Here is a 26,885-nt window from a genome sequence, read left to right on the forward strand (position 1 = left end):
AGTCCAGGGCCAGATGGCTTTCCAGGGGAATTCTACCAAACATTTAAGGAAGAGTTAACACCTATTCTCTTGAAGGTGTTCTAAAAAATAGAAATGGAAGGAAAACTTCCAAACTCTTTCCATGAAGCCAGCATTACCTTGATTCCAAAATCAGACAGATAACCCACTAAAAAGGAGAACTATAGACCAATTTCCCTGATGAACATGGATGCAAAATTCCTCAGCAAGATATTAGCCTAACTGGATCCAACAGCACATTCAAAAAATTATTCACCATGACCAAGTGGGATTTATATCTGGGATGCGGGCTGGTTCAATATCTGCAAAACAATTAACGTGATTCATCACATCAATAAAAGAAAAGACAAGAACCATAGGATCCTCTTAATAGATGCAGAGAAAGCATTTGACAAAATACAGCATCCTTTCTTGATAAAAACCCTCAATAAAGTAGGGATAGAAGAAGCATACCTCGAGATCATAAAAGCCATACATGAAGGACCCAATGCTAACATCACCCTCAATGGGGAAAAACAGAGAGCTTTCCCCCTAAGGTCAGGAACAAGACAGCAATGTCCACTCATGTCACTGTTATTCAACATACCATTGGAAGCCTTAGCCTCTGCAATCAGGCAACACAAAGAAATAAAAGGCATCCAAATCAGCCAGGAGGAGGTCAAACTTTCACTCTTCGCAGATGACATAATACTCTATATGGAAAACCCAAAAGATTCCACCCCAAAACTGCTAGAATTGATTCATGAATTCAGCAAAATTGCAGGATATAAAATCAACGCACAGAAATTGGTTGCATTCCTATACACCAACAATGAAGTGACAGAAAGAGAAATCAAGGAATTGATCCCATTTACAGTGGCATGAAAAACCATAAAATACCTAGGAATAAATCTAACCAAAGAGGTGAAAAATCTATACGCTGAAAACTATAGAAAGCTTATGAAAGAAATTGAAGAAGACACAAAAAAATGGAAAAAGATTCCATGCTTCTCGATAGGAAGAAGAAATATTGTTAAAATGTCAATACTACCCAAAGCAATCTACATATTCGATGCAATCCCTATCAAAATAACACCAGCATTCTTCACAGAGCTAGAACAAATAATCCTAAAATTTGTATGGACCAATAAAGACCCCAAATAGCCCAAGCAATCTTGAAAAAGAAAAGCAAAGCAGGAGGCATCACAATCCCAGACTTCAAGCTATACTACAAAGCTGCAATCATCAAGACAGTATGGTACTGGCACAAGAACAGACACTCAGATCAATGGCACAGAATAGAGAACCCAGAAATGGACCCACAAACATATGGCCAACTAATCTTTGACAAAGCAGGAAAGAATATCCAGTGGAATAAAGACAGTCTCTTCAGCAAGTGGTGCTGGGAAACCCTGACAGCGACATGCAGAAGAATGAACCTGGACCACTTTCTTACACCATACACAAAAATAAACTCAAAATGAATGAAAGTCCTAAACATAAGACAGGAAGCCATCAAAATCTTCGAGGAGAAAGCAGGCAAAAACCTCTTTGATCTTGGCCGCAGCAACTTCTTACTCAACACATCTCCAGAGGCAAGGGAAACAAAAGCAAAAATGAACTACTGGGACCTCATCAAAATAAAAAGCTTCTGCACAGTGAAGGAAACAATCAGAAAAACTAAAAGGCAACTGACAGAATTGGAGAAGATGTTTGCAAATGACATGTCAAATAAAGGGTTAGTATCCAAAATCTACAAAGAACTTATCAAACTCAACACCCAAAAAACAAATAATCCAGTGAAGAAATGGGCAAAAGACATGAATAGACACTTCTTCAAAGACATCCAGATGGCCAACCGACACATGAAAAAATGCTCAACATCACTCATCATCAGGGAAATACAAATCAAAACCACAATGAGATACCACCTCACACCTGTCAGAATGGCTAACATTAACAACTCAGGCAACAACAGATGTTGGCAAGGATGCGGAGAAAGAGGGTCTCTTTTGCATTGTTGGTGGGAATGCAAGCTGGTGCAGCCACTCTGGAAAACAGTATGGAGGTTCCTCAAAAAACTAAAAATAGAACTACCCTACGACCCAGCAATTGCACTACTGGGCATTTATCCAAGGGATACAGGTGTACTGTTTTGAAGGGACACACGCACCCCCATGTTTATAGCAGCCCTATCAACAATCGCCAAAGTATGGACAGAGCCCAAATGTCCATCGATGGATGAATGGATAAAGAAGATGTGGTGTACATATATACATTATATATATATATATATATATATATATATATATATATATATATAATGGAGTGTTACTTGGCAATCAAAAAGAATGAAATCTTGCCATTTGCAACTACATGGATGGAACTGGAGGGTATTATGCTAAGTGAAATTAGTCAGTCAGAGAAAGACAAAAATCATATGACTTCACTCACATGAGGACTTTAAGAGACAAAACAGATGAACATAAGGGAAGGGAAACAAAAATAATATAAAAAAGGGAGGGGGACAAAACAGAAGAGACTCATAAATATGGAGAACAAACTGAGGGTTGCTGGAGGGGTTGTGGGAGGGGGATGGGCTAAATGAGTAAGAGGCATTAAGGAATCTACTCCTGAAATCATTGCTTCATTATATGCTAACTAATTTGGGTATAAATTTTAAAAAATAAAAAATAAAGTAAAAAAAATTTTGTTTGCTACTTGTTGGTTGTTAGTATATAAAAATACAATTGATATTTGTATGGAGACTTTGTTTCTTATAAACTATGAAGATTTATTTATTAAATTTAATTTTATTAGAAGATCATTAGGATGTTCTTCAAAGACTATTATGCCATCAGAAAACGAAGACAAGGTGGGGTGACTGGGTGACTCAGTTAAGCATCCGACTTTGGCTCAGGTCACCACCTCATGGTTTGTGGGTTTGAGCACTGTGGCAGGCTCTGTGCTGACAGGTCAAAGTCTGGAGCCTGCTTCAGATTCTGTCTCCCTCTCTCTCTACCGCCCCTCCCCCAATAAACATTAAATTTTTGTTTAAAAAAAGAAAAGAAAGAAAGGGTTACTTCTTACTTTCAAGTCTTTTATTTCTTTTATTGCTTGTTGGTCAGGCAGGAACACACAGAACAATGTTGGTGGAAATGCAGTGAAGATGTCATCATTGAGTATATTGTTAGTAGTCAGTCCCCTATGCTTGTTATCAGCATGGAAGTTTCCTTTAATTCACTTATTTTTTAATAATGAATGGGTGTAGAATTTTGTCAGATGCTTTTCTGTACATTTGAGATGATGATGGAATTTTTGTCCTTGATTTTATTAATATGGTAGTAACATTGATTGGTTCTGAAATACTGAAAGAAGCTTGTATCCCAGGGAAAAAACTCCACTTGAATATGACATATTATCCTGTTTATACATTGCTGGATTCAAATAACCACTACTGTTTTGTTGAGGATGTTTGCATCTAGGTTCACAGGGGATACTGGCTAGTAATTTTCTTTTCCTGTAATATCTTTTTCAGCTTTGGGTATCAGAGTTAGGCCAGTTTCATTAAATGAATTTAAAAACATTTTCTCCTCTTTATGTTAAGAAAGAGCTTATGACTTGTCTTAGTTCTTTGAATGTTGGATAGATCTCAACAGTAAAGCCATTTGGCCTCGATTTCATTTGTGGTAAGGCTCACAATCCATTATCTTTAATACATAGATATTCAGATTTCTATCTCTTTTTAAATCAATTTTTGTAAGTTGTGTTTTAAAAAAAGATATATCCATTTCATCTAAGTTTAATTTATTGGCATAAAGTTGTCAAATAACTTTTAAAATACTGTCTTATTATCTTGTTAATTTTTTTTTAAATTTTTATTTATTTGAGAGAGAGACAGTGAGCATGAGTAGGGGAGGAGTAAACAGAGAGGGAAAGAGAATACCAAGCAGGCTCTGGCTGCCAACAAAGAGCCCAGCGCAGGGCTTGAACTCATGAACCGTGACATCATGACCTGAGCTGAAATCAAGAGTTGGATGTTTAACCAACTGAGTCACCTAAGCGCCCCTGTCTTATTATCCTTTTAATGTCTGAAGGATCTAAAGCAAAATCCCCTCTTTCCTTTCTGATATTGGTAATTCAGTTTTCTTTCATTTATTTTACTGTTTTTTAATTTGTTTTTCTTGATGAGTCTTGCTTGGAGTTTACCACTTGGAGTTTAAACTTATCAAAAAACCAACTTTTGCCTTTGCTACTCTTCTATTATCACACACATTCCATTTCTTTCTTTAAAATTAGTTTGAGTTTAGCATATTCTTATTTCTCTATCTTTTAAAGGGGGAACTAAGAATCATGAACTTAAACATTCTTCTGCTTCTTTTAAAAAAATTTTTTTTAACATTTCATTTTATTTTTTGAGAGACAGAGAGAGACAGAGCGAGAGAAGGGGAGGGGCAGAGAGAGAGGTAGAGACAGAATCTAAAACAGGCTCCAGGCTCTGAGCTGTCAGCACAGAGCCTGATGTGGTGCTCGAACCCACTGACATGAGATCATAAGCTGAGCTGACGTCAGATGCTCAACGAACTGAACCACCCATTGCCCCTTGTTTTCTTCTTAATAGGCATTTAAAACTATAAAACTTTTCTTTTAGCACTATTTTAGCAGAATTACACAAATTTTGATATGTTGTGTTTTCATTATCACGTGGTAAGAAATATTTCTTAAACATTTCTTTTGTTTTTTTTTTTCTTTGACCCACAGGTTTAGAATTATGTTATCTAAATTTGACTGGGGATTTTCTAGATTATTTATTTTTATTGTTTTCTAATTTAACTTAATTATACTGGTAGAACATACTCTGTAAGATTTTACTTTTTTGAAACTGGGTGAAATGTAACTTTAATGGCCCAAGAAATCATCTGTCTTGGTGGATGTTCCATGTATACTTGAAAGAAATGTCTATTTTGCAATCATTGGGTGTAGTGTTCTATAAATGTCAACCATGTCAAGTTGGTTTATAGTGTTGTTTAGATCTTCTACAACCTTACTGGTCTTTTGTTTACTTGCTAGATCAGTTTATAATGGGATGAAGTTAAAATTTGGACTATTTTAGATTTTTCTGTTTCTCCCATTAGATTTGTCAAATTTTACTGCATACTTTGATGCCTCCTTATTAAGTGAATACATATTTAGAACTGTTTTTCTGATGAAATTGCTCCTTTTATTGTCACACAACATCCTATTTTATCCCTTGTAATACTGTGTGGTATACAGATGACCTTTGAACAACATAGGTTTGAACTGCATGGGTCCACTTGGATTTTTTTGGATACAGTATAGTACTGTAAATGTATTTTCTCTTCCTTATGATTTTCTTAATAACATCTTCTCTTCTCCAGCTTACTTTATTGTAACAATACAGTATATAATACATATAACATAAAATGTGTGTTAATTGACTATGTTATCAGTAATGCTTCTGGTCAACAGTAGGCTATTAGCAATTAAATATGGGGGAATCAAAAGGTATATGTAAATTTTTGGTTGTGCAGAAGTCAACACCACCAACCCTTGCCTTGGTCAAGAGTCAATTGTGAAGTACTTTACTACTGAGATAGCCTAACCAACTTTCTTATGTTTTTTGTTTGCATGGCATATCTTTTCCCTTCCCTTTCAATCTACCTGTGCCTTTAAGTTTAAAACTCTTGTAGACAGTGAAGTTTTTCCTGTTTATAGTTGTTAATGATGGAAGTTTTAGTCAGGTACCTGCTACTCCATCATGGCAGGTACAGGAATTCCCGCATTCTTTTTTATGAGTACCATTTATATGCACCACCTTCCTTTTCCAGTTTGTGGTGCCCCGAAGGAAGGAACTGATGTGTAGCTCTGTTAAAATGCATTTGTTAGATGCAGCCAGTGACTTCAGTCTATTGTAATTATATAGATCTTTTTTTTCTCATCAGAGGCATTGCTTTCCAAACTTTAATATAAATAAAAGTCACTTGGAGACTTAGTGAGACACAAATTTTAAATCGGGAGATCAAAAACGAGGCCTGAGATTCTAATCTATGTCAGCAATACTGGTCTGTGAAACATGGTTTGAATAGCAATAATGTATAGGATTTGCTAACTTGCAAAGAGTCATTCGGGTCTTCTCAGCAAGGTTACCAACCTAAATGACTTGATGGTAGAAGGTATGTATGTGAGAGTGTGAAACCAACAGATGTAAAAAAAAGCACACAAAAAAAACCCAAAAACAAACACACAAACAAAAACAGAGGATAGCAGGACCAGATGTAACCAGAAGAGTGCTAGCACCACCAGTCATTCAAATTTAAATATTTAAAACACTATGATCTACAAATTAAAAACAAACAAACAAACAAACCTTGTGAGGTAAATTCACATCATATCCAACTGTTTATAATTCTTATTCAATGTCTTTATCCATATATTAATTGTAAAAATAAACACTTGATGTCCAACTTAATAATAAGCCATGTGTAAATAGTCTTTAAGTTCATTCTTCAAAGAGCAATTGATCTACCTTGCGTTTGACCATGACTTCTTAGATACAACGCCAATAGCATGATCAATAAAAAAAACCCTGATAAATAGACTTCTTTTGGCCTAATTGATAACTAGCCCTATCCTTCATATTATTCCCCATTTTATCCACAAATATATCTTAAAACGAGATAGGTCTTAGGAAAGCCCATATATATATATTTCTCTCTTTCTTTCTCTGTATATATTTTTAAATATAAATAATAACTTACTAATATATAAATAAACATAAATATATATTTATAGTTAAATATAAATGATATAAAATAATAATTATAAATAATATATAAATGTTTAATTATTCATCTCTCATAACCCTTTTACTTATTAATACATAAAGTTCTTCCATGTCTTTTCATACCTTGATAGATCATTTAATTTTAGTACTGAATAATATTCCATTGACTGGATGTACCTGAGTTTATTTATCCATTCACCTCTTGCTTCCACATTTAGGTAATTACAAGTAAAGCTGTCATAAAAATTCATGTGCAAGTTTTTGTGTAGATATGTGTCTTCAGTTCATTTGGGTACAATGCCAAGGAGTGTGACTGCTGGATCACATGGTAAGAGTAGGTTTAGTTTTGTAAGAAACTCTCAAACTTTCTTCTGAAGCTGCTGTACCATTTTCCATTCCTACCAGAAATGAGAGTTCCTGTTGTTCCACATCCTCACCAGTATTTGGTGGTGTCAGTGTTTTACATTGTGACCACTCTCATAGGTGTGTAGCAATATCTCATTGTTATTTTATTTTTCAGTTCCCTAATGATACATATTACACATCTTTTCATATGGCTCTTTGCCATTTGCCTATCTTCTTGGTGAGATATCTGTTCAGATCTTTTTTCCCATTTTTAAAATGGGTTGTTTGTTTTCTTATTGCTCAATTTTAAGAGTTCTTTATATATTTTAATTAAAAAAAATTTTTTTACATTTATTTTTTGAGAGACATAGAGACACAGAGCACAAGTTGGGGAGGGACAGAGAGAGAATGAGACACAGAATCCGAAGCAGGTTCCAGGCTCTGAGCTGTCAGCACAGAGCCCAACGTGGGGCTTGAACTCACAAACTGTGAGATCATGACCTGAGCTGAAGTTGGATGTCCAACCGACTGAGTCACCCAGGCACCCCAAGTTCTTTATATATTTTAGATACTAATCCTTTATTTGATATATATATTTGCAAAGATTTTCTCCCAGTCTGTGACTTGTCTTCTCATTCTCTTACCAGTATCTTAGTCACAGTTTTAAATTTTAATCAAGCCCAACTTACCAATTTTTCTTTTATTGATTGTGCTTTTGGTGTTGTAGCTAAGAAATCATCACCACACCCAAGGTCATCTAGATTTCAGTTTATCACAAGACTGCAAATAATTATAAAAACATTTAAAATAAAAAGCTTACAGCAAGTTTTGTGTGTATAAAGATCATTTTTTACATCAGGAAGATTGGAAGGAAAACCAATCAGAATAAATTAGATTGTCAGTGTGTTCAATCTTTTTATTTTCCTTTCTGAAATTGTATGAATGTGTGGGCATAAGACAAAGCTCTTATCATGGATTGCCTATCTTTCCCTAGCTTAGCACAAGAATTTATCTGAAGGAAGTATATGCTTATTTTAGTTTACAAATTTGATGTTTCCAAATTCTATGAAAAGAAGAAGAAACATTTTAAACACCATGACTAGGCCATCTATAGCAACCTCTCCGTTTTATATATACAGAAACTAAGAATGAGAAGGGACAAGTGACTAATGTCATCTACCCAGCTGGTGACAATACCAAAACAGAGTTGTCTATTTCCTAGACTATCATCTTCTCACTCACTTCTCCCAGTCATGCTGCTTTTCCTCAATCCGGGAATCCAAACCTCAGGGCTATTATTTTGACTACCAATATCCTTGTCAGCAACAACAATTGTATCTAGACTTATATGATCTTTTCTATGTGCCAGGTTATATTCTAAACTATAACATATATTTGTTAATCTCCCCTCAATAGTCCTACGAGATAGATGCTATTCTTACTCCTATGTATAGGTGGAAAAGTGAAGTACAGAGAGATTAGGTAAATTACCCAAGATCACACAGTTAGTAAGTGGGAGAAAAGATTTGAACCCCGGCAATCAAGCTTTAGTGTCTATGTCATTACAACCACACTCTGTACATCTCTTAGTCATGCCACTGTGCTTCTGCTTGCCAACATGAGCCTCCAGGCCAAATGGGATCCCTCTGAATGTGATCCTTCTGAATTCTACTCACCTAGAACTTTAACCAAAGCATTTCCTAAATACAGGGCATTGATGCCTGCACTGCCAAACCACCTGCCAATGCTACCATTTTCAAATGAGTCTGCTTTCATCATAACGGGTGAAGATCAATCTGTAATTGCAATGGAGAGGAAAGTAATTACATTTTGAGGCATGTTTAGTGAACTAAAAGTAAGATAGGCCCTCATCCCTGAATGGGCCTCATACACACTCCAAACGAAAAAGCTAAAAATTGCTTAAGGTAACTGTTTTATATATATATATATATATATATATATATATATATATATATATATATATCTGTTCTCTAAAAAATTTCAATCTCTCTTGGATACCAGCCTTCCCTATGTCTTTAAAGGAATTTATAGGTTTTAAAGACCAGGACATTTACATGGACAGTGACTATGAACATTTATAAGGGGTATTACAATCATTATTGAATGGTTTTATATTAGTTTGAAAATGTATAGGCTGAGATCATTTAGATTAATAAGAAAGATTCATCAGTAAAGAGAGGACATATACCCATCATTAACCTTCCAGATACCTACTAAAATGACTGTGTAATTTTTTAAACTATAGGAAATAATGTATCATGAACTTAAGGAAGGATGCTACCCACTTATCAGATATTTTGGGAAAGCAAATTAGTGGGAGATAGTAATGGAAGATTCAAATTCATCTTGCTTTGAAAGTGCATCATCTCAGTGGATTTCCCTTTGTATATACGTGGACAAAACAGTTGAAAGTAATGGAGCAGTTGAAAGCAATAATGGAAGGCCCTGGAATTCCTCTAACTTCTGCAGAATACAGTGTTCAGAAATCCCAGTTCACTGGCATTTATCTCTGACACAGAGAAGAACATTTCCAGAAAGAAGGTTAAGAAACACTGTGGCTTTTCTTACAGTTGTAGAGACTGCATCAGTCAGGATTCTAGAAACAGAAACTTTATCAGGGCAAAAGCACTAAAAAGGAAAATTTTCCATTAAGGCACAGGACTGGTAATGGGAATTTATGTCACAGTTTCTAGTTAAACTCACCAGTCCAGGTTACGATCTGAGGGGATGATTCTACCTGCAGCCAGGTTAACTATTAGGAGGCTCACAGAGTCTTTACATATCAGTTTATGGAACAAGTTATCCAGAATCAAGGAAGAACAAACTAGACATCAAAACAACAAAATGGAGGTACAAGGAAAGGATTTAGTATGAAATAAAAAATATGTAAATATTTTATATTATATTGCATTGAAGACACTAAAAACATATTGTTTGAAAAGTATATGTTAAAGAAAATATAGTTTTAAAAATATTTGGTTTTCTGTAGGCATAATTCACTATAGTAAAGACTCTTACAACTGAAAATTAAAAATTCCATAAAGAGTGGCAGAGACATAAAAAGAGGTACTAACAGAGTGATAGGGAGAGAAAATGAAGGGTAAATACAAACATAAAAGGAGAATTTATATACTCATTAATGTTGTTGAAAAGGAAATGAACACTGGAAAAAATCTAATCAAAAATTTGGAAGACAAACTGAAGAACTCTCAGAATAAAAAGTAAAAGGATGATGAATTGAAAATTATCAAAGAGAATACAACAGACATGGAGGACTCATAACATCAACATATGAAAAGTTGAATTTCCTGGAAACAAAATGAAAACAAATGAAAAGAATGTAATACACAAGGAAATATTTAATAGATAACAAAATTATTGAGCTAAAGTTATCAGGTTGTTTTTGCATGTAAAAATAACTCAGAATTCTAATCATAATTAATAGCATATAGGCCAACTCATTAAATATTGATGGAAGTTTTTAAATTCAATGATGTTATTAAGGTTAATTATGAGGAAGAAAGCATAGAAAAGGAGGAGAAGTAAAGGAGGAAGAAAAGAAGAAGGAGGGGAGAAAAATGAAAAGGGATTAGAAACAGAGAGAAGAGACAAGGAAGAAGATAAGCAGGGAGATAAGGAAAAAGTGGGAAATAATGGAAAGAAGACAGAGAAGAAGGAAGAAGGGGGAATAGTTAGGAAGAGGAGGGGGAGAAGGATAAAGGGAAGGAGAAGGAGGATAAAGGGAAAAGGAAGAAGAAAGTGATGAATAGAAGGGATAGGTGGAGAAAGGAATAAGAGGGAAGAGGAGAAGGAGAAGGAAGGATTAAAGTAGAGGGAGGAAGAGGAAAGGCAGCAAGAAGGGTATGAAGGAGAGAAGAGAAGGAGGAAGGAGAAGAGGAGTGAGAAAAAGAAGATGGAGAAAAAGAGGAGAGAACAGAGGAAAGAGTGAGAAGGAAAGATAGGAAAAGAAAAAGGAGGGGAGAAGATAGTGAATGGAGTATTCTCAGGCTTCTGTATAGCATTACACACAGGAAAAACAATGGAGCAAATTCTATAGAATCCATACACTAGAGCAAATTCTATACAATATTAAGGGAAAAGTTGTAACACAAGAATATTATACCCAGCTAGGTTTTAATTCATGCATAAATGCAACAGAAAACGATTCTCATATATATTATCTAAGAAAATATACCACTCTTGCTAGATCTATTGCTCAAATAACTACTCTAGCTGAACAAAAAGTCACCAATAAAGAAATGAACAATGGCTAAGTTGCAGAATAGAGAGATTCAACAATCACTGAAACCCCTGGAACATAAGCTTCAGTCCAAATAATGACCACAAATGCAGATGGGATAAAACAAAAGAATGAAAATGTCAAACATATATATTAGAGAAACTATTATATATTAGAAGAAGGAGGATGAAGTGGAGAAGGAGACAAGAAATAACAATAGTAAACTGGGCCTAAAAACTCAGATTATAATACCAAAACATGATTGAGTAGGTGGAAGGAGAGGAGGGAAAAAAAGTATGCCAGTATCATCTTCCATAGGAAGAGATACAAATATATGGTTTCACATTTGATTCTGAAAGAGAAATAGCAATGCATGTAGATTAAGCATAAAGGAAACCACTAAAGAGTAAAAGATGATGCTTACTTTCCAGTTGTGGTGGTGAAGGGTGGGGAAACCACAGTAATAATAATGGTAATAGAATGCTAAACATCATAAAAACAATTTAGAATGTATAAGTAGAAATGATAGAAGATTAAATATATTTATATTATACTACCTGTCAATTGTATGCCAATAAATTGGAAAACCTAAATGAAATGAACAAATTCCCAGCAACACACAATCTACACTAAAGAATAATGAACACCAGGATGCCTGGGTGGCTCAGTCGGTTAAACATCTGACTCTTGATATTGGCTCAGGTCGTGATCTCACAGTCGTGGGGATTGAGCCCCATATCGGGATCTGTGCTGAGCATGGGCCTGCTTGGGATTCTCTCTCTCTCACTCTCTCTCTGCCCCTCCCCCCTCAAAATAAATTAATAAACTTAAAAAAATAAATAATAATAAACACCAATCATTCTCAAGTTTTTACCCAAAAAATTCAAGAGAAGGGAACACTTCCTAACTTATCCTATGAGGCCAGAATTATCCTGCTACAAAATCCCAAAAAAGGGAAAAGAAAACTACAGACCAATATTCTTGAGTAATATTGATGCAAAAATCCCCAACAAAATACAGTAAACTTGGTTTGCGAGCACAGTTTGTTCTGGAAACATGCTTATAATCCAAAACACTTGTATATCAAAGCGAATTTCAAGAACCATTGGCTCAGTTGTGATCATGTGACATTTGGTGTCACATACTACTCATATTGCAAGACATGGCTCATTTATCAAGTTAAAATTTATTAGAAATGTTTGCTCATTTTGCAGAACACTTGCAGAACAAGTTACTCATAATCCAAGGTTTTACTGTACTAGGAAATTGAATTCAATAGCATAATAAAAAAAATTATGCACCAGGACTAACCAATATATTCTTGGAATACAAGGATGGTTCAACATACAAAGATCTATCAGTATAAAATAGTACGTTACCTGAATGAAGGAAAAAAAAACACATCATCTCAGGGGAGGAAAAGCATTTGACAAAATGCAATACCATTTCATGATAAAAACTCAACAGACCAGGAAGAAAAGGAAACTACCTTAATATAATAATGGCCATGTATGAGAAACTCAAAGCTATCGTCATACTCAATGCTTGTCCTCTAAGGTCAGGAACAAAACAAGAATGTCCATTTTCAACACTTCCGTTCACCATAGTACTAGAAGTCTTAGACAATTAGGCAAGAAAAGAAAAGATTTTCAAATTGGAAAGAAAGAAGTAGAAGTATCTCCGTTGTCAGACAACATGACCTGATATATAGAAAACCTTAAAATCAGACACACACCCAAACACACAACTATTAGAATTAATAAATGAATCAGCAAAGTTGTAGGATACAAAATCAATGCACCAAAATCAGTTGCATTTCTATACGTTAACAATGAACAATCTGAAAGGGAATCCAAAAGCAATTCCAGGTAAAATAATATCAAAAAGTATAAAATACCTAGTGATACACTTAAAACCAAAAAAAAAAAAAACAAAAACAAAAAACCACATATAGTGAAAACTAGAAAATTTTTCTGAAAGAAATTAAAGACACAAATAAATGGAAAGACATCTGTGTTCATGGACTGGAAGACTTCATATTGCTAAGATGTCAATACTACCTAAAGCAATCTACAAATTCAATGTAACCTCTATCAAAATTCCAATGGTGTTTCAGGAAGAAAGAGAAAATTTCATTCTAAAATTCCCCCTCCTACAGGGGACCTCAAATAGCCAAAACAATTTTGAAAAAGAACAAAGTTGGAGACCTCAAATTTCTTGAATTCAAAACATATTACAAAGCTATAGTAATCAAAACAGTGTGGTACTGGCAGAAGACAGACACATAGACCAATGGAATAAAGTAAAAGCTCCAGAAATATTATCACATTATATGGCCAAATGATTTCAAACAAAGGTGTAAAAACCATTCAATGAGAAAAGGACGGTGTTTTTAACAAATGGTGCTGGGAAAGCTGGGTATCCTCATGCAAAAGAAGAAGTAGGATCCTTAACTTAGTTCATGTTAAAAAATTAACAAAATGGATCAGAGACCTAAAAATAAAACCTAAAACTGTATAACTCCTAGAAGAAAACGTACGAAAAATTTCATGACATTGGATTTGGCAATGATTTCTCAGAAATAACAAAAAAGCAAAGGCAACAACAACAATAATAAAGAACAGATAATATGGACTTCGCCAAAATTAAAAATTTCTCTGTGCCCAAGGACACTACCAACCGAATTAAAAGGCAACCCATAAAATGGGAGAAGATAGTTACAAATCAATATCTGATGAGATAGTAATACCTGGAATATACATACAAAACTACAACTCAGTAACAAAAACAAACAAACCGATTAAAAATGGGCAATAGATTTAAATAGACATTTCTCCAAAGAAAATATGCAGAGGGACAATAAACACATGAAAAGCTGCTCAACATCACTAATTATTAGGAAAATGGCCAGTCAAAACCAAACTGAGATACCACTTCACACCCATTAGGACAGTTATTATAAAAACAAAAACAAAACAGAAAAACAAGTGAGGGTGAGGATGTGAAGAAACTAGAAATTTTGTGAGTTGTTGGTGGGAATGTGAAATGGTGGAACTGCTGTTGAATATGATAAAGTAGTTCGAAAGAAAGAAAGAAAGAAAGAAAGAAAGAAAGAAAGAAAGAAAGAAAGAAAGAAAATTAAACACAGAATTATCAGATGATCCAGTAATTCCACTTCTGACTGTATACCTGAAAGTACTGAAAAGATATACTGAACATATATCTGTACACCCACGATTAGAGCAGCATTATTAAATAGCCAAAGGATGGAAGCAACTCAGGTGTCCATCAACAGATGAATGGATAAACAAAATGTGGTATTAGCATACTATGGAATGTTTCTTAGCTTTAAAAAGGAAGGAAATTCTGACACATGCTACAACATGGATGAAACTTTAATATATGCTCAGTGAAATAAGACAGTCATAAAAGGACAAAAACTGTACTACTTCACTAATATGAGGCACCTAGAATAGTCAAATTTATAGAGACAGAAAACAGAATGGTGGTTTCCAGGGTCAGGGAAGTGGGGAATGGGGAGTATTGTATAGACTTTCAGTTTTGCAGTATGAAGTATTCTAGAGATTGATGGTGATGTTTGTAGAACAATGTGAACATACTTAATGGCATTAAGCTATACACTTAAAAGTGATTAAAATGATAAAATTTCTGTTATGTATATATTACCACAATTTAGAAATTAAAATTAAAAACTATAAACATGTATTTTAATAATTATTCTAATATCTAAAGTTGTCTTAAAACAAATTGTGAAGTTTATCCACTAAGTTGAAAACAATAAAAAATAATAATTTAGGGGCACACACCTGGGTGGCTCAGTCGGTGGAGCATCCAACTTTGGCTCAGGTCATGATGTCACGGTTCACGAGTTTGAGTTCTGCATCAGGCTTGCTGTGTCAGCACAGAGCCTGCTTTGGATCCTCTGTCCCCCTCTCTCTCTGCCCCTCCCCACCTGCACTCTCTCTGTCTTTCATAAATAAACATTAATAAAATAAAATAAAATAATTTAAAAATTAAAAATACAGGAGACTTTCCATTGAATAAATTGGGGAAAAATGTTTAATTACTTCCTAAAAAGTAAGGGATCAGACAGCTTCAAAAAGGAGATGTTGTGGCAGGGGTGGAGTGGAACAGAGTGACATAGGAGAAACATTTTTTTATACTATTAAACTAAAGTTTGCTTTACTCCAAATTAAATTGTTATGAATTAAGATGTTATTTGAAATGCCTGGGGCAACCACTAAAAATATAACCCAAAAATATATAGTAAAAGAAACAGCATAAGAATTAAAATGGTATATAAAATATATCTATTTAACACAAAAGAAAGCAGTAATGGAGAAAATGAGGAACAAAAGAGGTGTAAGACATAGGGAACAAATAGCAACATGGCAGAAGTGAGTTCTTCCTTATCACTAATTACATTATATGTAAATGGATTAAAGTCTCCAATTAAAACAGAGACTGGTAGAATGGATTAAAAAACATAATTGAACTACATGTTGTATAGAAATGACTCACTTTAGATTCCAAGACAGATTGAAAATGAAAGAATAAAAATATATTTTGTGCAAAGAATAACCAAAAGAGAACTGGAGTGGCTACACTAATATCAGACAAAGTAAACTTTAAGGGAAAAGTTTTTATAAGAGACAAAGAAGGACATTATATAATGATAAAAGGGTCATTCGATAAGAGTATTAAAAAATTACAATTAGAAACAAATCTACACCTAACAATAGAGGCTCAACATATATGAATCAAAATTGATAAAATTGAAGGGAGAAATAGGCAGTTCTGAAAAAAAATGGTCAGAGAGTTTAATATCCCACTTTCAATAATTGATAAACAACAACAACAGAAGATCAGCAAGTAAATGGAAAATATGAACAGCACTATAAACCAACTAGACTTGAAGATGAAATAGACAATATGAATTGCCCTATAGCTATGAAAATTTTAATTATTAATTTAAAAGCTCTAAGAATATGAAATCTTCTAGATGGTTTCCCTGGAGAATTATACCAAACATTTAAGGATGAATTAACACCAACTTTATATAATCTCTCCCAGAAAATAGAAGATAAGGGAAGACTTCCTAAATGATTTTATTTATGAAGCCAGTGTCACCCTGAAACCAAAACTAGACAAAAACAGTACAGTAAATAAAGTGCAAACCTCTATTTTTCATGAAGGTCGATGCAAAAATCCTCAATCAGCATATCAGCAAACAGAATCCAAAAATATATGAAAAGAATCATAGATAATGACCAGGTGAGATTCATTCAAGGTAGGTAATGTTTGAAAAACAATCAATGTACTCTATCATATTAATAAGCTAAAGAAGAAAAATCATATGGTCATGTCAAGCAATGCAAAAAAAAAAAAGCATTTGAGAAATCCAATACCCATTCATGATAAATAGTCTCAGCAAGCTAAGATCTATCAGTTTAATGCAATTTCAACTATAATTAATGCAATTCCTATCAAAGCCATGGAAAAATTCTTTATAAACACAGACAAGCTTACTCTAGAATTTATGTGGAAAGGTGAAGGCCCTAGAATAGTTAAAACAATCTCAACAAAGAAAAATAAAATAGGATGAGTCACTCTGTCCATATATTAAGGTTTACTCTGTAGCAATAGTAATCAAGATAGTGTAGTATTGGCAAAGGGATAGGCACATCATCAATGGAACTGAATGGAAAAATGGAGAACTCAGAAACTCACACATGCCCAACTGATTACTGACAAATCACAAAAGAAATTCAATGAAAAAAGGATAGTCTTTTTAATAAATGATGCAAAAGCAATTGGACATTCATAGACAAAACCATATATATATATGTATATATATATATATATACATATACAGTTTATAAAAAATTAACTCAAAATTGTGGACTAAAATACAAAATGTAAAATTACAAAGCTTTTAGGAAAAACACAAAAAACAGGAGATTATCTTCATGGTCTATGGCTAGGCAAGAGTTATACTTGACACCAAAGGTATGATCCACAAAAGAATACATTTATAAATTGGACTTTACAGAATTAAAAACTTTTCTTTGTGAAAGACCTTGTTAAGGGTTGAAAAGAGAAAGTACAGAGTGGAGAAAATATTTACAAACAACATGTTTGACGAAGAACTAGTATCTAAAATATATAAAGAACTTTCAAAACACAACAGTAATAGTCAAACAATCCAATTAGAAAATGGGAAAAATACATAAATGGATATTTCACCAAAGAGAATAATACTATATAGATAGCAATGAGCACATGAAAAGGTGTTCACCACAACTACTCATCAGGGAAATGCAAATTAAAACCAGAATGAGTTATCAATCCATGCCTATGAAAATGATAAAATACAAAATAGTGAAAATACCAAACGCTGGCAAAGATGCAAAGAAACTGGATCATTCCCACATCACTAGTAGTAGTAACATAATATTCCACAGTCACTCTGGAATACAGCTTGATACTTTCTTATAAAACATGCAATTACCACATGATCCAGCAATTGCACTCTTGGATATGTAGCACAAACAAATGAAAATTTCTTCACACAAATATCCATAGTGACTTTATTCATAATTGCACAGAACTGGAAACAACCCAGATGTCTTTCAAAGTGTGAGCTGGTGAACAAGCTGTGGTACACTGGATACCACTAAGTGGCAAAAAGCAATGAACTATTAATACACACACCAACCCGGATGAATCTCCAGAGAATTAAGCCAAATGAAAAACGCAATCCAAAAGGTTCGATTCCATTTATATAACATATCTGAAATGTCAACATTTTAGAAGAGAGAACACATTAGTGGTCACCAGTGGTTAAGAACAAGACTAGAGGGGAAGAAGTGTGACGTAGATGGGTGTGGTTATAAAGTGAAAACACAAGGGATCCTTACAGGAATAAAATTCTTTAGCACCCTTACTATGGTGGTGAATACACAAATCTACACATGTGAAAAGATTGTGTAGAACCAAATGTGCACACACATGCACAGAGTAATGAGTACAAGAGGAGAAATCAGAATAGAATCAGTCAATTGTATTAATGTCAATACCCTGGTTGTGATAAGATACAATAGTTTTTGCAAAATGTCACCACCAGGTTGAAACCAGTTAGAGAATATCATGAGATCTCTCTGCATTATTCCTTATAACTGCATGTGTATATGTAATTATCTCAGTAAAATTGTAAACCAAAAAATAAAACTGGATAATTTCATACTAAATTTTGAATCCTGCCCAGCATCCGAAGTGTTTTAAATAGGCAGTTGGGAGTTGTATCAGCTGGTTAAATGTGGATGACCAGTAGGGCTATGGATCAAAAGAATCCATATAATGATAGTATGATGAATTCAAGCAGAAATCACTGAAGGCAGGGACACAGAAAACCTTAATCAGGGATCAAGTGAGAGATGACAGTGAAGCCAACAAGGAAATGCAGACTAGATCTGTGCCTTTGGTCACCTCAGCACCCACATTTCCAATACCCCTTCACTTTGCCCAAGTTCATTTGCAATTTACATAATATGTGGGAATCTCCTGAAACAGAGGCATTTCCAATTTATTTCACCATGTTGAACTAATTCTTTTATGCCATATTTTTACCACTTTGATAAAACAAAGAAACGTTCTCATTCCCCGGTTTCAGTAATTTTATAATTTTATAAATATATGTGAAATAAGTTTTCCAATCACTGTGATAATGACAGGTTTTTAAAAATAATTTTAAGGTGTTTGAGGGTTTGAAAAAAACATCTTACACTTGTGGTCTTAATTAATTTTAATTTAATGTTTAGCAAATTTTGATTAAATAAGTTTGTAATCAACACTTAAATGCCTGAGGAAATTTAATTTGTTAATTTTTAATGTTTTGATTTCTTAGTCTTACAAGCAGCATTTCAATGTTCAGAGAAGTATTATTTAATTCATTTATACATTTATTTAATTGTGTATGAAATAAAATACAACAGGAGTGAAGTTCCTTATGGGCTAAAGATCATAATAATCAACTTGCAGATCTGGGATCTAAGTCATCTGCCTCCATGACACCAGGCTGCCCTGGACAAGACTACATGCTCTCTTTACAGCCCCTCGGAGCTGAGTGGTCCTAATCTAGAAGGATGACTGGATCTTACCTTATGGGGTTGTCCATCCTGGACACGGTAAGGAATGCAGCAAGATTCGCCGTGTAGGAGGAGCACACGATGAGGGTGAAGAGCCACCAGCTGCCCATCACGATGCGCATGGCCATGGAGTTCACTGAGGATTCGCCACCTGCAGGGGGCCAGCACAGTGGATTGGTCCTGGGCTTCCACTCTTACTCCCATCCCCACAGAAGTACTCCAGCCTGAAGCCTGGCTTAGGGAACCACTACTGGGGATGGGCTGGGGAATAGGGGAGTGATTTGCTGACTGGTTATGGGGGACCACCGTGACAATTCTGGGAAAAAACCCAAAGCCCGCCAATCTCAGAAAGGAACGAAGGCCCACCAGATATGAAAAAAACGTAGGATTGGCCTTTTAGTGATGTAGTGTTTGTCAAAATGCCAAGGATAGAGTTCTGAATATCAAATCTTCCAGTTAGAAGACTCAACCTCCCTGTGTTGTTTCCAGGGCTGCAACCTGATGTAAGATCCTTTTCGAATTTCAGATTCATAGAGAGTAGTCTCAGGAATTCTGTAAATATAGAATTACCTCCTACCTGGAGGGTTCCCCAGCTTTCTTTCAAACCTCAGAAATGAGATATCACTTTTATTAATATTCAGCCCTCACTAGATGATGTTTTTTTTTCCCTAGGATTTTCAGAAATCATTGCCTGTGACTTGCAGTCAGAAGCTGCCCCGTTGAGGCCAATTATTTCTCCCTGGTCCCTTAGGTGGTAGCAGAAGAAAGCTTCTCACTGACTGTTCTTATATAACCTTGCAAACAGGTGCTACAGGCTTTGCCATGGTGCAAATAAGGCCAACACTCACATTAGGGAACTTTGCAATTTGTTGTTTTGGTCCAAACTGCATAATCCTGTAACTCACCAAGTGCTCTCCAGACTTCACAAAGAAAGGGGACTTTGTATCTCAAGAATGGATGGAGTACTGCTTAGATGATTACAAAACAATTGTGATTTTTTTTTCCTATTAAGACTTCAAATTTAAGTGAGATTCAGTTTCATCTGACATACCCCATGTGCATAGCAATCAATCTGATGTGGGAGGGGAGAAAAGTGCAAAGCAGAACTCCAAAGTCAATTTTATCTAAAGTGCAGAATTAGGCTTTGAAGTTGAGTTCCTTGTCACTTCATTTAATTTCTATCTGATATAACTCAGAGAAACTGAGTGCAGCATGATATCAGTATCGTTCTAGAGATTAAATAAAACTGCATTTAAAAGGACTTTGGCAAAACGCATCTAAGGAATCTGCCAATGGGCAAAGTTCTTCCAGGCCCGCGGAGCTACAGCAACATCAGGAAACCAGGAAAGTACCTTGCTGTACGAAGGCGCCGTAGACTATCCAGATGGCACTGTGCAAGGTGGCCGAAGCGGATGGTCGGGGCTGGGCAGCACTTTGAGCCCTCACGGCCTGTATCCGATTCAGCACAAATATGAGCACACCCACCACAGGGATGGCGGCTGCAATGCAGGCCCAGACAGCAAAATCAAATGGAGCAAAAAGAGAGAAGATGCTGATTTTCTCCTCGGGCTTCTTGATTAGGATCCCCACTGAATAGTCCATGTACCGCTTGCTGAAGTCCACAACGCTCTCCCTCTCCGGGGTGATCGTGATGGCAGAGATGGCCAAGTCTGCTCTCTGAAAGGCAAAGTCATCTGATCAGAAAGCAGTCCTCAGGTTCCTGCTGGGTCCCACCCTGTGTCAAGGCTCGCCCTCTGCCCTTTGGGTTACTCGGTCCAGAGGAAATGGATTCAAGAGGTGACACGCTGTGACCTTGAATACTGTAAAAAAAATAATCCAGCACTAAATTGTCTGCTTGAATTGTAGTTTGTCTTTACTTTCTTGTTCTTCTCACAAACTATCACTATCTTCTTCCTTTTGCTGGTATTTCCCTCTACTCCATCCCTGCCCCCCACCAAGAAGTCCCTTCTCTCTTCTTCTAGGCTTATCTGCATCCTTCTTATACCTCCATTAAGCCTCTCCAAACTTCCATTAGCCCACATGATGTCTCCCTTTTCCGAGGTTCTTCAGAAATTATACAGTGAGTTGTACAACTACTTTATATCTCATCAATGTCTCAGTCCCTGGTTGTTTTGTATGTAGACTCTATGCCGGAGAGTAATGTCCTCCAAGCAAAAAGGGGTTATCTACTTCTCTTGATTGTCCACTGCCCTTAATTCATGGCCTCTCAGACATATGGGTTGATTCTTCATATAGTAAAGCCACGTTGTAAAGAGACTCTCTGGGCACTCTGTACTGTGACCTCTAAAGCAACTTGCAAGATTTCTGCTTTCCAAGATGGGATTAATTTTAAAATAGACAAAGACTCCATTAAGATGGAGTTAGATGTGAGATTAAAGCTGCCAAGACTGGTGGAGGTTAGGATACTTATGCCTAGATGGATGGTGGCAGCCAATAATGGGCCTGGAGTCCCCACTTAAACCACTGGAGCACTAAAATGTATAATGACCATCCTGATCTTGACTCTTGGACCTCTAAGTGGGAGGCATCAACAGAACTAGGTTTATTTTAGGGGCGTTTAGGTGGCTCAGTTGGTTGAGCATCCGATTCTTGATTTCAGCTTAGTCATGATCTCAGGGTTGTGAGACTGACCCCTGTATCTGCACTAGGCATGGAACCTGCTTGAGATTCTTTCTCTCCCTCTGCCCCTCCCCCGCTCATGCACAGATACACACACACTCTCTCTCTCTCAAAAAAATAATAAAATAATAAAAGAAAAAAAATATCTCCTCAAAAAATAAAAATAAAAATAAAACTAGGTTTTAGAATAACCAGCTCTAACAACTAATTCAACCTATAATTGGGAAAACATACACAGAAAGATTTTATCAGAAAAAAAATTATCAGGTCTAATATATGGGCTAGAGGGGCAGCAGATATACTGATATTGTAAACTATGAAATCCAAAAAATAATATAAAAAAATAATAAAATAAAATAAAATAAAATAAAATAAAACAAAACTGAAATCCAACAACATATCTAGAGCAAGGAGAAAAAATGTTGGAGGTAACGTTGGTGAAGGTCTCCTCTTAGAGTTGTTACATTTGCATCTCTGGTTCTTGCCTCTTTTTTCAAAAACTCAAGATCCAGGGATTTATTTTTAAGGATTTAGAGAGTTCAGACCATAATTAAGGATTAAGAAGAGATCTAGTGGAGCAGGATAGGTTTACAAACATAGGAATAAGGAAAAGTAATTAATTAAACCAGGTCCAGAAGAAGTACAAGGGATCAACTCATGACACAGGTAGAGGGATGGCTTGTAACATGAGGATAACAATCTCTATGGGATATCGCTGAGGGGCCCAACAGAGGACAAGGTAAGGAATTTGGGCTGTCCTGAAGACCTAGCTGAGGTTAGAGACCACACATTGTTCACATACCCATCTGAGCAAATTTGTGATTTTCTCCTCTAATTCCATGCAGCAACTTGGATGTCAGAGTCAGCGGGTAGATAATATAATCAAGTCAGGGTTTCAGTACAATAAGAAACCCAGAACAAAAAGAATCACAAAGATGAAGGGAACAGCATTATCTGATCAACCACTGAGGGCACACCAGGCAGGGAAGGATGCAGTATCACAAGGGCACAAAATTCTTACAGAAGGATGAACCTCAGTGGAACAGGGCAGATACAAAAGACCATATATCATATGACTTCATTTATGTTAAATGTTCACAAAAGTATTTCTATAGAGATAGAAAATAGATCAATGGTTGCCTAGGGCTGGGGTTGGGAATGGGATTAACTGTAAATAAGTATGAGGGATATCACTGGGTTGATGGAATTATTCTAAAACTAGGGGCACCTGGGTGGCTCAGTTGGTTAAGCGTCTGACTCTGGCTCAGGTCGTGATCTCATGGCTTGTGAGTGTGAGCCCCACATTGGCCTCTGTGCTGACAGCTCAGAGCCTGGAGCCTCCTTTGGATTCTGTGTCTCCCTCTCTCTCTCTGCCCCTCCCCTACTCATGTTCTGTCTCTCTCTCTTCCTCAAAAATAAATAAACATTAAAAAGTTTAAAACTAGATTATGATGATGGTTGCACAACTCAGTAGATTCACTAAAAATCATTGAATTGTATATCCTAAATGGGTGAATTTCATATATAAATTAATACCTCAACAAAGTTTTTTTAAAAAAATCTTAGGGGAAATTGGAGACATTTGGTCTGCCTTTATGAGTTTATAAAGCGAAGCACCAATGTTTTAGGAGCAAAGGTTCAAAAGAGTCAGAAGGTTAACAGGCAGTCGTCATGGAGTGAGACAGTGACAGTAGTATGTAGGACGCTAACAAGATGCATCTGTACGGGTGCTGATGTGGAGCACAAACAAAGGTCACTGGAGGTGAGGCGGTCAAAATGCTGGCAGCCCAGGGTTGTCCATAGGGATGTCAGAAACATCAAAGTTGGTGGCAACATCAACACTAGAGAGGGAAGGCTTTAGCAGATACCACCATCATAAATGATTGTAAGGAAATGACCCAGAGGTCATGGGAGGACAGGAGGCTTGGATGGGAACACAGTGAACTGGCCTCATACCATGAGTCTCAATGAGGATCCAGGCTCTATAGGAGACAGGAAGAGTAATTATTTGAAACTAATTTGAGGAGGTAGAGAATGCTGTATCACTTACACACAACAATACAGACACATGCACACACCCATTCACACACACACACACACACACACACACACACACACACACACTTGCATATACACACCCCACCTGTGGGTCATGAGGGAGAAAAGAATAAGCATTCATTAACTTCCCATGAGAACTAAGTTCTTATTTCAGCCCAAATATGGGGGTAGGTTTCAAGAAGGGTGTATTATAAAGCAGGCTCAGCAGATAGGCTCAAAAGGAAAGACAGCAATGAGCACTGAAGGAAAACACAGAGTGCCAGGAAATGAGAAAAATAAAAGAGCAGAAATGGGTGGGTTGAAGAAAAGAGAGTCTTAGTGAGTGAAGAGTGAGTGGTAGGCTGTGGTTTATTTAGTTAGTTCCAAGGTTCTAACTGCCTAATGGATCAAATTTAGATATCACCCCAGAGGCAGACTAGGGTGCCCCTCCCCATGGTCCTGCTTTTGGGACCTACCTTGCTGATGAGCTCCCCGATCATTCCGTTCCAGGAGGTGTTATGGAGCTGGTGACCATACCTGCCATCGGGGGCTTGGTAAATCTCATATTTGAAGCCCAGAGCTTTGGCCAATGCATCCAGGACATCTATGGAGAACCCTTTGTAGCGCTTGGGCTGTCCAAGGATGTTCTCAGCCACCATCACGAAAGGCTCTTCCTGAGGACAACAGAATGGATGTTCTTCAATTAAATAACAGATTCATTAACACATATATTTCCAGGGTATTATTGGAAAGATCAACCTGATGAATCATAGCTTTAGAATGTTTCCCAACATGGGCATGTATATGCGCAATTTAGGGCTGGAGTCTGAACATCTCTGCCCTTTTTTAAAGCAGTTTATGGAAACTCAGAGCATAGTACGTAGGAAGATCCCTGCAACCAGCATATTGATGGAGGAATGGAGATTTACTTGTCCTGTGTGATGCTATCCCAACTTCTGCCCAGAACCCCATTGCCAGAATGACGTGATTTGTTTTTATTCCTTCATTTGTGACATTCAGGACTCCGTCCTTAGGAAATGCCATAATTCTTCAGGAGCCACATAAGAACTGTGGTTACTTCTCATCCAGGATAAAGAACGACAATAAAAGCTCTATGATATTTGATTGAGAGAAGACAGAATTATATCTATCAGATTGTACTAGAAAATGGATTCTGATTCATGGGAGAATGTCATACCATAAGTCAAAGGACAGGACAGAATTAAACCCCACAGTGTCCGAGCCCAAAGCCACATTCACACATTCTGTGCTTTGTCATGTGTGCTCCTGTAGGGCATGCGGTCCTCTGGAAAACACCTCAGCCTTCCCCGCCACAATCCTGTGAAACTGACCAACAGTGGACTTTTGGCAAATAGCCTCAGAGAACATACCTCATTAATTTAACTGGGAGTGTGTGTGTGTGGGGGGGGGGGTGGGGGGGTGGGTATAATGCCTATTATGTGATGTGCATTCAGGGAATGCAGGAACACTGCTGCCAAAGGCTTCTAGAGCCAAGGAGATGTCAGTGCCTGATGCGACAGAGGGGACATTTGAACCATGTCTGGCCAGCTGATAAGAAGTAAATCTAAAATGTCTCCTACAGCTCTGGAAAGGTGAAGGAAGAAATTGAAAAGAAGATGATTCTAAGGTCTCTTAAAGATCTAAAAGTCTATGATTCCAGGACATCCATGCAGAAAAATTGCAACAAATGGTTTTCATTATAAAGTCTGCGCCACATGGGGGTCATCAGCGGGATTGGGTGCTGGAAGAATGTCCTCCTCCGAGCATCTTTCTGGGGACTCTGGCTACTAGCAAAGTTCTCTTAAGGACCACGAGTAGGTCAACATACTGTTTACATCCAGGAGCAGGTAGAGATGGGCCAGCAGTGGATCCAGATTTGTGATCTTTCTGTAGAGCAGCCCAGTCACCTCCCATGGAAGGCCCTGGGGCGGAATATCCGATCTTACTCTTACATCATTATTTGCAAAATTATTTGCCAAAAAGGCCTTATGAACACTCAAGCCACTACTCAAGATCCCCTTCTCTCCAAACCCAGTATTAAACCAAATGGAGAGAAGCCTCTAGCTCAAAATCCTGAATGGTGAACCTCCCCAATATGCCCATGATCCTACCAAGACAGTCACCACTTTGAGAGTCAATCCTTGGAGGCGGCTGCCCATGGGCCTCTCTTGCAGGCTGCCATTCAGACCTTTCTCTGAGTCCCACGTCGCCAACTGTGAAGGAAAAAGGGAGTGTGAGGGACAGAATGGGCACCTGTGTGCACCTAGGAACTCGTCTCCTAAACTGGGATCTTGAGTCAGGCAGAGAGGCGGACAGCAGTCCAATCCATTTCCCAGACACTCAGAGCCATCTTCAAACCTTAGAAAGAATACAGGTGTGATAGAAAGTTCCACTTCTTCCATCAGCTCATCTGGAACTCAAGGACCTGCCACGTCTTTAAAATAAAACCAATTGGTAAGAACTTGTTTCTAGAATGAATATTTCTGTATAATTTTATTCTGCCTGCCCACTGAGGTCATGTCACTGTGTCTCCCACAAAGTGTCTTCTTTCTTAATTACAACTTTACTTGCCTGGGCCAGAGGGCCCTTGAGTTCAGCCATCGCTGCCACC

The 26,885-nt window shown here is 36.7% G+C and overlaps 1 protein-coding gene across 1 annotated transcript in view; it reads right to left on the bottom strand.

The window, feature by feature from the left end:
- Positions 1-26,885, bottom strand: part of GRID1 (glutamate ionotropic receptor delta type subunit 1) — a 534,516-nt gene that overhangs the window by 91,429 nt on the left and 416,202 nt on the right. Inside the window, exons 7-10 of the mRNA XM_042960192.1 lie at positions 26,386-26,487; positions 24,730-24,927; positions 20,929-21,253; positions 19,589-19,727 (exon numbers count right to left, since the gene is read on the bottom strand). Of these exons, the coding sequence (XP_042816126.1) occupies positions 19,589-19,727; positions 20,929-21,253; positions 24,730-24,927; positions 26,386-26,487 (764 nt within the window). The remainder of the gene's footprint in view (positions 1-19,588; positions 19,728-20,928; positions 21,254-24,729; positions 24,928-26,385; positions 26,488-26,885) is intronic.

Source organism: Panthera tigris, chromosome D2 (genome assembly GCF_018350195.1).
Source record: "Panthera tigris isolate Pti1 chromosome D2, P.tigris_Pti1_mat1.1, whole genome shotgun sequence".
Taxonomy (NCBI): Eukaryota; Metazoa; Chordata; class Mammalia; order Carnivora; family Felidae; genus Panthera; species Panthera tigris.